At 51.4% G+C, this 14,690-nt stretch overlaps 5 protein-coding genes across 5 annotated transcripts; 4 read left to right on the top strand and 1 right to left on the bottom strand.

Annotated features, from left to right (window-relative positions):
• Positions 1-1,725: 1,725 nt before the first annotated feature.
• On the top strand, positions 1,726-2,880 carry Z518_03649 (uncharacterized protein; the record flags this gene model as incomplete). Its single annotated transcript, XM_013417359.1, has 1 exon — positions 1,726-2,880. The coding sequence occupies one exon, from the start codon at positions 1,726-1,728 to the stop codon at positions 2,878-2,880; it is 1,155 nt and encodes a 384-aa protein (XP_013272813.1).
• Positions 2,881-3,859: 979 nt separating this feature from the next.
• Z518_03648 (uncharacterized protein) lies at positions 3,860-6,838 on the top strand (the record flags this gene model as incomplete). The annotated part of the gene is made up of 1 exon (XM_013417358.1): positions 3,860-6,838. One exon carries the CDS (start codon positions 3,860-3,862, stop codon positions 6,836-6,838), a length of 2,979 nt encoding a protein of 992 aa, XP_013272812.1.
• A 1,328-nt stretch (positions 6,839-8,166) lies between these two features.
• Positions 8,167-10,484, top strand: Z518_03647 (uncharacterized protein; the record flags this gene model as incomplete). The annotated part of the gene is made up of 4 exons (XM_013417357.1): positions 8,167-8,628; positions 8,685-8,789; positions 8,851-10,199; positions 10,262-10,484. 4 exons carry the CDS (start codon positions 8,167-8,169, stop codon positions 10,482-10,484), a joined length of 2,139 nt encoding a protein of 712 aa, XP_013272811.1.
• Positions 10,485-11,166: 682 nt separating this feature from the next.
• On the bottom strand, positions 11,167-12,706 carry Z518_03646 (uncharacterized protein; the record flags this gene model as incomplete). Its single annotated transcript, XM_013417356.1, has 2 exons — positions 11,167-12,373; positions 12,576-12,706. The coding sequence occupies 2 exons, from the start codon at positions 12,704-12,706 to the stop codon at positions 11,167-11,169; spliced, it is 1,338 nt and encodes a 445-aa protein (XP_013272810.1).
• A 352-nt stretch (positions 12,707-13,058) lies between these two features.
• Positions 13,059-13,548, top strand: Z518_03645 (uncharacterized protein; the record flags this gene model as incomplete). Its single annotated transcript, XM_013417355.1, has 2 exons — positions 13,059-13,241; positions 13,330-13,548. The coding sequence occupies 2 exons, from the start codon at positions 13,059-13,061 to the stop codon at positions 13,546-13,548; spliced, it is 402 nt and encodes a 133-aa protein (XP_013272809.1).
• Positions 13,549-14,690: the final 1,142 nt, after the last annotated feature.

Here is a 14,690-nt window from a genome sequence, read left to right as displayed (position 1 = left end):
TTCTCTCTATCGAGCATCGTTCCAGGAGCCAGAAAGTCGCGACAATTGGCCTGGGAATTCACCGTCTCCAACTTTTTTTGCTCTGCTAAGGAACCACTAAAGCATCCCATGGCGGGGAATGCCGGTCAAGCGGCATTCCCTCTTTTTTTTTTTTTGTGGAGTAGGGTTGCACAGAATATCGTCGATGACTTGCGCCTATCGAACTAGTGAGTTGCTAATCAGTGCGAAATCGAAAGACAATCGAGGACTACGTCTTCTGCGTTGCGCCGATGAAGCAACGCTATTGTGAGAGCGTTTGACTTTGCCGTTTCCCCCCAATAGTTCGGTCAACAGAATCCTCTGGATGCGACCAAAAGGGAGAGAAGCAAGGCGGGTTACTGTTCTTCCCTTTCACCTCCGAATCCAGCCCTATTGCGGTAGCTGGACTCCAATCCATTCATTATTCGGATGCGGCACGGGACCCAGAAAATACAGACTCAAGAAAGAAGCCTGCATGTCTCACTTATAGGGTGGATGTCTCACCAGGCACAACGTCACTATTGGGCGCTTACAGATTCAAGCTTTGCTACCGTCGAGCCGCTCGGCGAATCTATCCTAAAAAGGGCACCTCGCACAAACACACCAACGGCCCATCGTCCTCTCGGTCCCAAGCTATTCCTGGTCTTTGGAGCTTTCGATTCGCATCTTTGCCCCTTCTCTGTCGGCGCCCCCCATCAGAGTAGGTACGCTATTCGGTCATCTCGTCCAGGCAACGACTTCTGAGTGATGGCGTTGGATGGGTCATTTTTGGGCCGGATGGCGAGAGCTCGGCCCAATTACGACGCCAGCTCAGAGCCTGGGCTGTCGAGGTCCCATCCGTCCCCATCAATTGCTTCCAACAAGTGCAACAGTGGCAATGACGATAGCAGCCCTACTAGAACCACTGGTGGGCACCAGACTCTGTGAACTTGGCTACTATTGCTGCTATTCTTGTTCTCTTGAGGACGCTTGAACACTCGAGCAGACCCTCTCAACGATGAGGACGGTCAGAGCACTAAGTATTGAGGGCCTCAACCAAAGAATATGCTCATTAGGTGGTCAGTAAATACGAGGGTGGCGGGATCGAACTTTTTGTGGCGGTAGTTTGCATGCATGAGCTTCCTTCCGTCCCCTCTCTCCCCTAGTCACCCCCGTTCATCTTTTAGCAAAGCTGGTTGGTCAAGAGAGAACGAAAATCTTCGAACAGAGTCCAGCCGCCTGGTCTGCCGTTCTCCACTCGGGTCAACCTCGTGGCATGAGCAAAGACAAACCGGCTGCGACCCCTCTTTCCATCCATATCCTGCCCTCCACTATGACGACTTGCTCTTGCAGGATAATTTTCAGGAACAGGTACCGTGGTGCGGAAAACTCGCTGCAATGCTCCAGAGCTTTCCGTAATTCTGCCTGTCATGATGAGTTGTGCCCTTTGTCATGCGAGCATAACCATGATCCACAGATCCAGTCTGGCATGGTTACCGTCAAAGGTACAGATACAAAATACTCCCATCCCATCCCACCCCAACCTCTTATTTTGGGTTCTGTTCTGCTGCTATTATATTACCATCAATTGACAGATCCGACCCTCGTTTTACCACCAGAGCTCCTTCGCTAAGGCTCTTGTATCATTCGTTTCCATAACCTCCTCTTGAACACATCCTAAACTACTCTGTATTCTATCCACATCCAAAGAATATCTGTCCTACCAAAATGGTTCGGTCATATGTGGTTCTGTTGGCTGTTGCCGTGCATGCCACCGCCATGAAGTTACAAGCCAGAGGAGAGAGCACTACTCCCAGCTTAACTTGGGGGGACTGGACCTCTAGCAGTACAACTACAACCACTACTACCTCCACGACGACGACGACTCCTCTTAGCTCGACATGGGAAGATTGGACCTCTACTACGACGACGACGACGACGACTCCTCCTAGCTCGACATGGGAAGATTGGACCTCTACCACTACAACGACAACGACTCCTCCTAGCTCGACATGGGAAGATTGGACCTCTACCACGACGACCACCACCACCACAACCACCACTCCGAGCTCGACTTGGGAAGATTGGACCTCTACCACTACAACAACGACGACGACAACCACTCCGAGCTCGACTTGGGAAGACTGGACCTCTACGACGACGACGACGACGACGACAACCACACCTAGCTCGACCTGGGAAGATTGGACTTCTACAACGACTACGACTAAGCCTTCGTCCTGGGTTGACTGGACTACTACGACGACAACGACAACGACAACCACCAAGCCTTCCACCTGGGTTGACTGGACTACTACGACGACAACGACGACCACTAAGCCTTCAACTTGGGTTGACTGGACGACCACGACCACTACCAAACCAGCACCTGTGAAGACCACAACGACCGAACACTGGGTCGATTGGACCACCTCTACTATACCTGTCGCCCCAGCTACAACACCTATAACCTGGGCTGACTGGACTTCTTCTGTTCCTGCTCCCCCTGTTGAGTCTACTCCTGTTAAACCAACTGAGACTTGGGGTGACTGGAGCTCGAGCGTTCCGGTTGTTCCGGCCGAATCGACTCCCGTCAAGCCAAGCGAAACCTGGGCCGACTGGACTTCAAGCGTGCCTGTTGCTCCTGTTGAGACTACCCCTGTCTCTACCATCTGGTCAGACTGGACGACTTCATACACTCCTGCACCAACTACCTATGAGGTGACTTCCGCTCCAGCGCCCGTCAGCAGCTATACCAGCGTCGCATCAGTTGCGAGCACCACATCTGCTGCTCCTGTCGCCACTTATACCGGCGCTGCCAGCAACAACAAGCCTGCTGTCGCTCTTATTGGAGGTCTTGTGGCATTAATCGCTTTGGCATAAAACGTCATAGCACCTCGACTTAGTTTGAACACGTGCTGAGTCTAATACAAAATTTCGATTCTTACATATCGTCCCCTCTCGCCCTTTGCTCAGAACATATCTGTGGTGATGATGACGAACGATCCATTAGCATTCACGAATATATGATAAGTCTTGGCCATGTTCAGGTGGCGCGAGCGTACGATCCTTGTGACGAATAGGTGAAAATACTGCACAGCATTGCATTCTGAAATACATAGGTATAATATTGATATAATCCGGAGGGAGGGAACGGGAGGACCCGGAGCTGATGGCATTGTCGACACGATATCCGGCATCCGGGGAAGAGGCAAACCAGGTTGTCAAAGCTAGTCTATGCTCAAGACTGTACTTTCTCCGTATGATCATCAATATTGAGTAATAGGTGGAGAGGAGATAGCAAGTAAATATCGATAAAAAGTTGAAGCTGTTCCTTTTTGCTGCACTCTACTTCCAAGTCAACGCTAGTTCACAGTCCTCTGGAGAGAGCCCTTCAGAGAATAGTGTCTTCATGATGAGATTCAAAAATTTTCGTGGCAGTCGTCGTTGTTTACCAGGCGCGAGTTGAGAGATGTCAACGAAGAAACGATACGGTCTGACATTAGATTTCGAAATTATGTCTCCGCATTATGGCCTAAAGCATTCGTCAGACAGTGCTTTATTTCGAACCCAACCCCAGCCTGTCAGCCCTGCATGATTCATTCAATCCCCGACCCTGGCTGCTCCTGACGGAATCCCTGACTCAGTGCGGGTCTCGAGTTTGGACAACTTGTTCTCAAGAGACGTGTGGGATATTAGCCAGCACGGATTGAAGACGGTGTTTTCGTCCCTTCCCGAGTATTCAAACCTCATCTATACTATCATTTACGTCTTAAACTGGAAATGCGCTCACCAGACCAACCGAACCTCTCCCTTCGTTGAAGTTTACCGCGAACCATTCTCTGACATTGCACCGACACCAATGGCACCTCCGGGACGACGGAAGTCCTCATCGCTCACCCTATTTCCGCTCCTCTTGCTCGTATTTCTCTGCACATGTGCACACGCGGCGTCCGCTGTCTTGGGAATTGACCTGGGCACCGAGTATCTCAAAGCTGCAATCGCCAAGCCTGGCAGTCCAATCGACATTGTTCTGTCGAAAGATTCAAAGAGGAGGGAGGCGGCCACACTTGCATTCAAACCGTCTAGAGCACAAGCAAACGATGACGAAGCATTTCCCGATCGGCTATACGGTGGAGATGCCGTCGCCCTGTCCGCTCGATTTCCTGCTGATGTGTACCCCAATTTGAAGAGTCTCTTGGGTCTGGATGTTTCCTCGGATGCCCTGAAGACATACTCTGGACGATATCCCGGACTGAAGATTGAGTCCGTACCGCGGACGGAGGCAGAAGACAGCACAGGCACCGTCGGATTCAAAAGCCAGAGTTTCGGCACCAAGCATGAAGTTTTCATGGTGGAGGAATTGCTGGCGATGGAACTGAAGAACATCAAGAGCAATGCAGAAGCCATGGTGGCCCAAGGGACCCATATCTCTGACGTGGTCATCACATACCCGGCCTTTTACACCGCTGCGGAGAAGAGAGCGATTGAATTCGCTGCGGACCTGGCTGGTTTACGAGTACTGGGCCTCCTCGGCGATGGACTTGCTGTTGGCCTTAACTATGCCACACACCGAACGTTCGACAGCGTTTCTGAAGGCGGGAAACCTGAATATCATCTTGTCTACGACATGGGAGCCGGATCAACGACTGCAACCGTACTCAAGTTCCAGGGGAGGGCTATAAAAGGATACGGCAAGCGCAACCAGACAGTTCAAGAGGTCATTGTTCTCGGAACCGGCTTTGATTCGTCACTCGGGGGCGATTCAATGAACGACGTCATTGTTGACGATATTGTCAGCCAGTTCCTGGATAGTCCAAAGACCAAGGACCTAGGACTGGAAATGGCACAGGTACGGTCCCATGGAAAGACCATGGCGAGAATTTGGAAAGAGGCCGAGCGCATACGGCAGCTTCTGAGCGCCAATGCCGTCTCATCAGCTACCTTTGAAGGCCTTTATGACGACGAAGTCAATTTCAAGTACACCCTGACAAGGGATAAATTCGAGGAGCTCGCCGCCGGTCATGCCGCCCGTGTTGGAGGGCCACTCTCTACCGCCCTGGACGCCTCGGGCCTGGAGCTTAGTGACGTGGACTCGATTATCTTACATGGAGGAGCAGTGCGCACTCCATTTGTACAGAAGCAGCTCGAAAATGCCGTAGGGGGGTCGGGAAAGCTGAAGGCGAATGTTAATGCTGATGAGGCTGCCGTGATGGGCGCGGCGTTCAAAGCAGCTGCTCTTAGCCCCAGTTTCAGGGTCAAAGACATTCGTGATGTTGACATCGCCGGATCTTCTTTCAGCCTGAAATGGACGATCGAGAACAAGGAGAGGTCTCAGAAGATTTTTCACCCGTCCTCTCAAGTGGGTGCCGAGAAGCAGGTCCCGATCAAGGTATTGGAAAACGTCAAGCTCAGGTTTGTCCAATCATTCAACGACAAGGACTTGTCTGTTTTCGAGGTGGAGGCTTCGAATTTGACCCAATCGGCGACTCAGCTAAAGGACAGACATGGTTGCAGTGCCGCGAATATCAGCACTATCTTCAACGTCCGGTTGAATCCCCTGGATGGATTGCCAGAAGTGGCGTCGGGATCAGTCAGTTGTGAGGTTGACGACACCAAGTCTGGAGGTGTGATGGATAATGTGAAGGGTCTTTTTGGCTTCGGTTCTAAGAAGGACGATGACCAGAAGGTGATGGAACACGACGAAACCGATGGAGACTCCACGTCATTGACGCCCCTGCCGGTGTCGGACCCAACAAGTTCTGGTTCCACCATCTCGTCGGCCTCCTCGTCGTCGATCTCATCAGCGAGTGAAGTGGCCAAAACTGGAAAGGCCACGCCATCCGTTGTCTCGATCCCTCTTGCATTGAAGTCGGAAATTGTCGGTCTCAATACACCACCGACAAAACTCATGTCACGCCTGAGACAAAGATTAGCACAATTCGATTCTTCGGATCGCAATTCGGTGCTCCGTGCCGAAGCATTGAACACTCTGGAGGCGTTCACATATCGAGCACGGGACTATCTCGAAGACGAGTCCTTTGTGGCGGCGTCAAGTGAATCGGCTCGGAAAGAGCTAGAATCCCAGCTGGCCAGCGCATCTGAGTGGCTTTATGGTGATGGAATCGACGCTAAAACCCAAGACTTCAAAGACAAATTGAAAGGTCTGCGAGGATTAGTTGATCCAGTGTTGAAACGCAAAGAGGAAGCAAAAAAACGTCCCGAGGCGGTTCAGGCACTGAAAGATGGATTGGAAAACCTCGCTAGAATGATCAAAATGGTGGAAGAGAGTATCCAGAAGGCCGCCGAAGAAGCGGCCTCCAGTGCAGGTTCCGCAACGTCGTCTATGGCATCTAGTGCAACAGAAATTGCGTCTTCGTCCGTGGCCGAGGGTGAGGACCTCGATGAAGACCCCTACAGTAGCACGTCGATCACAAGCGCGGTTGAAACGGACGAACCATCAGCATTCAAACCTTATGAATACACGGCAGAAGACCTGTCGTTGTTGTCAACGAAATATGAAGCCGTGAAAGCATGGCTCGAGGAGAAATTGGGTCTTCAGGACAAACTGGGACCATATGACGATCCAGCTTTTCTGGTGTCGGAACTGGAGACTCGAGGCCAAGAGTTGCAAAGGGTCGTGTCTGACACGATTATGAAAACGATCAAGATGCAGGATACGCCTCGCAAGCCGAAAGCTAGCAAGAAGGGGAAAGGGAAGGGAAAGAAGAGCAAACCATCAAGTGAGGCAACAGGTTCGTCAAGAAAAAGCTCATTGACAGGATCAGAGTCGTCTGCGTCGAGCACATCGACAACTCCAAGGGTGAGGGATGAGTTGTAAGCCTGCGGACGGATATGTCCATGTTTTTAGTTTTCACAAACGGGAAATTGAATGATAAACAGTTGACCTTCAAAACCGAGCATGAGCCTCTGGCCGCAAAGGTTGCTCGGTACCCCGTATTTTGGGAGTGGTAACGGGGTGGAGTTGTAATGTCGATCTCGCTCCGGAAGAAACCATTAATTCCGTGATCCTCCCGTACATCGGGCATCATAGCGGGATGAATCTGTCGAAAAGCCCTTGGCGAGAGTCAGCCGCACGAGTGTGCGTTTGGTAAAATTGACCGCACAAGTGTGTGTTCGGCTACCCGATTAGACAAATTTGATAGCAGGGCGATGACAACGGGACTTATCGGCAAAAAGAGCCGTGGGGCGCCGACGGAGCTGAGCCAAGAGGGGGGAAGAGATGCTACTGCTTGGAAGCTGTCAGCCTTATTGTCTGCTATTTTTGATCATGGTGGAGGTCACTTACCAATCCCTAGTACTTTGTATCTGGGTTCTCTTGGATGTCCGGGATAGGGACAGTTCTTCCCCAGATAGTAGAAGCAGAGGACTGTGTCTAGAAAATGTCCCTCAACTGGTGCGGGAGGCTGTTTCTCCGGGCGGAACCCCGCTGCTGTTTAAGTAATCGATTCAATAGCTATTGTGTACAGAAGGCCCCGCTCCTAATAGGGCACCCTATCATCTAGACACACTCCGATGTCCGTCCGTAAACGGCCTGGAGAAAACACACTGCCTCTGCTCTGGCCTGGGTGGGTTGTTGTGTCCTTCGCCCCCAATCAGCCAATTCGCCCTAGCAGTAGATCAAACATGCTCTGCGAATTACGGTACTGCTGGTAACAACGCTGCCCGTCATCCCCAAGTGCCCAGGGGTGCCCGAGTGCCCATCCTCATCTTCTTCGACCTTCTCTTTCTCGAACAAGGGTTTTGTAAGACATCAGTAGCCAAATCCGTTCGTGAATCATTGGAGAATACGACAGAGTGCAGCCGCTTTGTAACCCCCCCCGTCTTTGCAGTGCCCATTCTTTGAGAAATACTTCAGACCGGATATCTTTCAATCTGACCGGGTCATTTACCGTCTGTTACCGAGTACCATACCCGTTACAAGCCCCATCTCGCTCGCGGGCCGCTTTTCAACCCAATTCCATTTCCACCTGGAAGACTGCGCTGATTACTGACTTCTGACTTTACTGCAACTTTCACTCAAACTTGGTGCCTTTCTCCTTCCTCAGCCACAATTCTCACCACCTCGACACCAACTTCGACGTCTTTCTTATTGTTTATTTTTTTTTTTTTTTTTCTCGCTTTGCCTCTCTCTCGACCGTCGATGTCATGAGCTCTCGCTTCAAGAGCTTAGCCTTCGGTTCCAAACGAAAGAGTAGTGCTAACATCCAAACCGCCTCCGTCGCCTCACCCAACGGTTCCACCTCCACCGCTGGGACTCCTCCCAGTTCCTCCCAAACCAGTTTGCCTCCCATGAATCAGCCAGGCGCTCCCGGTCGTCCTCCAAGCTATTCCTACAACAACGTCCAAGGTCGTCCCCAATCCCCCATGCCACCTGGCCAGAGCCAGATGGCGCACCATCCTGCGCCTATCGACACCAGACAGGGTTACGTGGGAGGTGCTCCTCAACTCGGTCCTCCACAACCCCCGGGATATGGTGGTGCATATGGACAAATGGCTCCTCAGCCCGGCATTCAGCATATGGCCAATCAGTTTGGTCCTGGAGGTCGTCCAGCTGAGGTTGAAGGCGCGGGTCGCAGCAAGGCTCAGCTTATCGTGGGCATTGATTTTGTAAGATGGGCTGCCTGAAACATTCTTGACAACCGCAATGCTAATTGTCTGCCAAGGGGACCACCTTTTCCGGCGTGGCATTCGCGTTTGCGACAAATACAGAAGCAAAGGAGGATATCATAACCGAATGGCCTGGCGCAGGCAACCAGACGAAGCAAAAGGTGCGTCACCACACCCTTCGACCAGCCTGGCGAGAAAAGATGCAATGTTGACCACGAGCAGATTCCTACCGTCCTATACTATGATCAGTACCAAAAAGTCGTCGGATGGGGCCCCGATATTGCTGACGCCCTCGCTCCGACCGGCTACCCCAAGCCAGGGGTTCAAAAGGTGGAATGGTTCAAACTCCAACTCATGCTCTCCGGCAATACCTACATAGATCCTATCAACCTCCCTCCTCTTCCTCCGGGGAAGTCCGAGATCGATGTCGCCGCCGACTATCTGTTCAAACTTCGGCAAGCCATGCGGGTGCAACTCCAAAAAACCCTCGGGGAGGTCTTCAATCGGGAAGAACGCAACATCAGATACTTCTTGACCGTGCCTGCTATCTGGAACGACGCAGGAAAAGCAGCTACCAGAGCAGCGGCCATTCAAGCCGGATTTATCCGCGACGAGAACGATAACCGACTCACCCTGGTCACAGAACCGGAGGCCGCGGCCATGTTCTGCTCCAAAACCGGTCTCCTCAACCTCAAGATTCATGATGCCGTCCTGATCGTCGATTGCGGTGGTGGTACCGTCGATTTGATCGCCTACGAAGTCGAAGAAGAAACTCCTTTCACGGTCGCTGAATGCACCGCCGGGAGCGGTGATTCTTGTGGTTCCACCGCGCTCAACCGAAATTTCTCCAACATTCTCCGTGCAAAGATCAGGAAAATGAAGTTGCCCGACGGGTCCAAGACCGCGGGTCGGGTTTATGCCAAATGCATCATGGACTTTGAAAACAGAATAAAGGCTGATTTCCGCAACAACGGCCAAAAATGGGCGGTGGACGTTGGTATTGAAGCCGAATTCCCTGAAGCCGGCATCGAGGAGGGCTACATGACGTTCACCAACGAGGAAATCTTGCAATGCTTCGAGCCGGTTGTCAACCGCATTCTCGAACTCGTGCGCAACCAAATTATCGCCATCCAGGCACAAAATAGATCCTTGCAGAATGTCCTGGTGGTCGGTGGTTTCGGTGCTTCCGAATATCTTTTCCAGCAAATCAAGCTCCACGTTCCTCCCCAGTTCCAGTCTAAAGTCGTTCGACCCATGGATTCGGTTGCGGCAATCGTGAAAGGCGCTGTCACGGCCGGCATCACCGAAAGAGTCATCACGTCCCGTGTCGCCAGAAGACATTACCTCATGGCGACATTGCAACCATTCAAAGAAGGCCATCACCCCGAACAATATCGTGTCCCTAGTCTCGACGGCAAAGACCGATGCAAGTACACGCGGCAGATCTTTGTGCAAAAGGGCGAGAGGGTCAAGATTGGCGAACCTGTCAAAGTTTCATTCTTCCGACAAGTTGCACCAGGAGCCACATTGATGTATGAGGATATTCTCTATGCTTGTGATGAGGATGTTTGGTGAGTCCAAGGCCTACGGTGCCACCTTTTCATCGAAAACGTTGACTGATCGGCTCTTCTAGCCCCGAATACACGAAAGATCCTCGAATCAAAGAAGTTGTCACTCTCACTTCGGACCTGTCGAGAAAGAACCTCGAGAAAGATTTTGAACGAATGGATACTCCACAAGGAACATTTTACCGGGTCTACTTCGATATTTATCTCACTCTCGATGGTTCCGAGTTCAATGCCGAATTGGTGTGCCAGGGAGAAGTCATGGGTAGATGTACCGCCAGATTCCGATGATGGATGAAGCAATGGAGTGAAAAGTGGTAAGGGCGCGAGAAAAGAATACATTCCACAGCGACAAAGACGCCGGGAGACTCAAGGAAACTCTCCCATGTGGATTACTATCCGGATAAGGAAGATTTTGGACTATCCTACCTGGCAACCAGGCTGATGCGGAGGTTTAGGCTTTTCTGATGCATACGAGTCCCCCCGTGCCGGAAAGAAAACATGAAAGACGGCGAGAGAAATAAATTCACATTCAGATACCACACTTTTGGGAGGTGAAGCAGGCTTTTGAAGGCGAGGTAATGCAAAGACGGAACACCCCACGTGGCCATGAGGGATGATGGATGAGAGACGAGGGATCGAACCAAAAATTCGGATGGACTGTGGGATGTCAAAGGTCGTGGAAGATAGCATTGGCTTAGCCTGTAGTGGTTGGTAGGGTAGGATAAAGATGACCATATCTTCTCCAACGTTGGGGAGTGCTCATATAATGTTGACCCAAACGCTGACTGCCCGTTTGGTCGGTGTGCTGCGTGCGTGTTCGAACGACCACCATCCAAGGACGGCAATTCAAAGGATCATGGCTCGTTCCTTTGAGTCTAGGCCGTCCTCTGCTTAATTCGTATAAAGGACAGAAGACCGCGAGCCCGACCAGTAAAGGAGTTCGATGTCCAGGGCGAGACAAACAATGACCTCATGATTTCTTCGCCACCCAGTGACTACATCGGTAGCGGTGCTGCAAGAGACTGGCAGGATCCTGCATGTATCCTAACCCATATCTGTACGGAGAGCGAGGATCAGAATCAAGGATGCCCTCGCCGAGAATCTCATGGCAAACGATTTCGAACCCCATGCGTGAGACGAGTTGGAGGACTTCTTCATCGGAAAGCTCGAAGGAACCCGGCTCCGCAACACCTTTGTCTTCTAAGCCAAGTTTATGCGTTGCCCCGATATGATTGTCGGTGTGGTCTTGCCTTTCTTCACCATCTGCACCCTCTCCGCTAGCATGGACTCGATCATCAAAATGCCACAATAGGGGTCCAACGTTGATCCACATGCCACCTTTTCTCAAGCAATTCCTTATCGTCTCAATATACCGGATCAAGTTGGGCGCCGTATCGATGAAAAACACGCTCACGACGCCATCGAATGTCCCTGAGCATTCTGGCGTCGAGTATGAGAGCACCAAATCTCCCGCTGTCATGTTCATCTCGCCAACCGATAGCCCGGTCTCGACTCGTGACAGTAGGGCAGAACCAGGGTGGATGTCGGGAATGGTATGCCGTTTCAGTTGGTGAGCCCGGGATGTGACATTTGTAAAGGTGTTGACAAACGGGTAAATCGAATATTGATTTGCGCGTTGGGTGCTGTTGAGAACGAAGTTGCTCGCCAGGAGTTGGTGATACGAGATTTCGTTACCCGTTACATTGTATCCTCGCAGGCAGAGTTCAAAGAGTATGCGACCAAGACCGGCGCCGGGAAGAAGCAGGGTTGGTGATGTGGCGTCGGGATGGACTTCGGGGAGGCACGATTCAAGGTCTGACAGGATTGTATGGAACAATGGCTCGACTTCGAATGAATAACCTTCACGGGACCAGTCACGGTAGAATTGACGGATGGTTGAATGCGCTTTGGACATGTCACTTGGTCGGGCTGCATCCCGCCAGTTCAGCTCCGAATCTTCGGACGGATTTTCGCTCAGTCCAAAGGAAGCTAATCCTAGTCGAAGGATCTCATCCGCCAGGTCGGCATTGTGATCCAGAGCATCGTCAACGGCGTTCAGGGTATCCAGGATTGAGAACGGTGGGCCGGCGAGCATCTGCCACTGTGCGGATGGCAGCGCATAGAGATTTTGTCGGCGCCGATGGGTTGTGTTGTAATGCGCATGTTTCCGATACTGGCTTCAGCTGGGTCAGCTTCGTTAGTGGAAAAGGACCTTGATATTGACAGCTTTCGTTACGCAAATCACAGAGCAAGGAGAAAAACGGGTTGTTGGTGGGCGTCCGTTCGAGTATCAGATTGGCGATTTCCAAGGCTGATCCAGCTAGAAGTAGAAACGTGGCTCCCCATGACCTGAAGTACATCGGGCCCAGAGCGACTTACTGGAATGAATCAAGAGCAGCGAAAATTGTCTGCCGTTCCAGAGGATCGGCTAGAGGTCCACCATCGTCAAACAGTGCATTGTGTTGCGAGGTATGGGAGGCTGGATCCTCGTCGTGGTCTCGATCAATCATTTTGGAGGCCGTCGCCGTGGCAGGGGAACAGTGGCCACGATTGATAGGCAACAAGATCGGCGATGAAGATGGCAACGAATAAGCGGATTGAGAAAGAAGAGTTTCATCGACAAAGTCATGGTCAACATGGAGGTGAACCTCTCATTCATCTCGCAAGTGCCAAGAACCATCAAAATATTCCGCCGATGGTGTGTGCCTTTGCTTTCTCGAACATGTACACACCAAAAACTAAAAGTTACGTTCAGCTTGTTGATGGCACGCGTCAAACCGACGAATCCGTCAAGATTTCACCCGCCCCCCCGGGAGACTTCCTGTTCCTCGACCATCTCCACATCCTCAGCCAAACCACAACATGGAACCGTCCTTTACACCTGTTCACATTTTCTTCCCTTTACCCAAGAATCCACATCTAACCTTCCACGCTCACTTGAGCTTCCTCGGCCACTGTTCCATGGTCCATTTGACGACTACAAATGTTGGAGAGTCGGACAATCAGCTGCCTTCGATGGGAAGCTTTGTCTACGCCATGCCTGATGTATGTCAATCTTCCGGCCTTCTTCCCCTCTTGCCAGACTTCAAGCAAGCCTAGCACACCGAATTCACCTCGGCTAAGCCATGCGTAGATGACGGACAATCGCAATGTGATCAGCACGGCCTTATCGACTTCGGTCCCAAGCATCGACTATGCCACTAGGGTGGCAAAAATCCTTGCCAGGAGGATGAAACAGCCGGTGTATGTTGGCTGCAGCATCAATTTGGCTGGCACATTTGTTGAAGAAGAATTGGAAGGTCTCACCACCGCCGTCGATCGGATAATGCAGAAGTGGAGCCAACGGTCGTGAGGGTGGCAGATGTCTTCACCGCGTCATCACCTCTGGTCTGTTGGTCGAGCATTGTAGACAGATATTCAGAGCCTTCTCCGGCTTATCGGGTAGAGATCAGGCACAAACAAATCGGTATTGTTCCTTTCCTGCTGCAAGTTTCAGTAATGGCAGCCTCATCCGACGTCCTGCCGCCATATATTGGGGGCCCTGCACCCCAAACTCCTCTTGACCAACTCCGGCAACATGGTTAGGTTTTCATTGGAACCTGTTGGACACTGCAAGCACGGATCGATCTTGCTCTCGCCAATCCTCGCCTCCTGCCGAATGAAAGAAATCCCGGTGGCGACCTGAAAGGGTGTCTGATGGCTTTTTGCTCATCAACTTATCGCTAGCCATCATCGGAAGTCGGCGCGTATTATCAAAACCTTCGGCAGTCCCACAAATCGCTAATCAGCCAGACCAGAACATATTTGTCTGAACACCGGAATAAGTACCGAAACTGTTTTCCCAGAATGGGTTGTCGTAGCGCAGTTGTCAAAGCCAAACGCTCCCCAGAATCTACGTTGAGTTCGCCGCTTCTTAGAGTGTACTGGCAGGGCCCCTTGCAGCGCACCTATTCCAGAGCCGTCGGCACCGTTTACCTTCCGTTGAACGACCTAGCGACATCTCGAGACTCTTATTTCGAGTTCAAAATCCTGGGACGCCACAGATAAAAATCAGGTCCAGATGACAGAGGCCGTCGATTTTTGTGATACGGCTTTTGCAGCACCATGACGAAGAAATTCAGTGTGTTTTCAGTGGTTGACGTAAAGCACGCCCGCCTTTGGTGAACCTCGCTAAGATGCAATCTATTTAAGAGTCCCTTATCAACTAGTCTCGAAGCAGCAGACAGGAATTCACCAGGGTTATTATGACCAGCGGATCACCTCCAAGCTCCAACTAGAATATCTCTGAGAATTTCATTCGAGGTAATTAAAATACGCCCTCCTTGTCCAATTCGGACGCGCTAAGTCCGAAGTTCGCGGAGGAATATCCAGACCGGGAATGGGCAAGCATCGCGGTGGTAATTGCCAGTCGCTCCCACAAGGCTTCCATCCACCATCTACAGTAAAATTAACAGGTGGCCAAATCGGTCATCCACAGACCAGTCCGAGGCACTC

Source organism: Rhinocladiella mackenziei, assembly GCF_000835555.1.
Source record: "Rhinocladiella mackenziei CBS 650.93 unplaced genomic scaffold supercont1.3, whole genome shotgun sequence".
Lineage (NCBI taxonomy): Eukaryota > Fungi > Ascomycota > Eurotiomycetes > Chaetothyriales > Herpotrichiellaceae > Rhinocladiella > Rhinocladiella mackenziei.
This window is presented reverse-complemented; position numbering and strand designations above follow the sequence as displayed.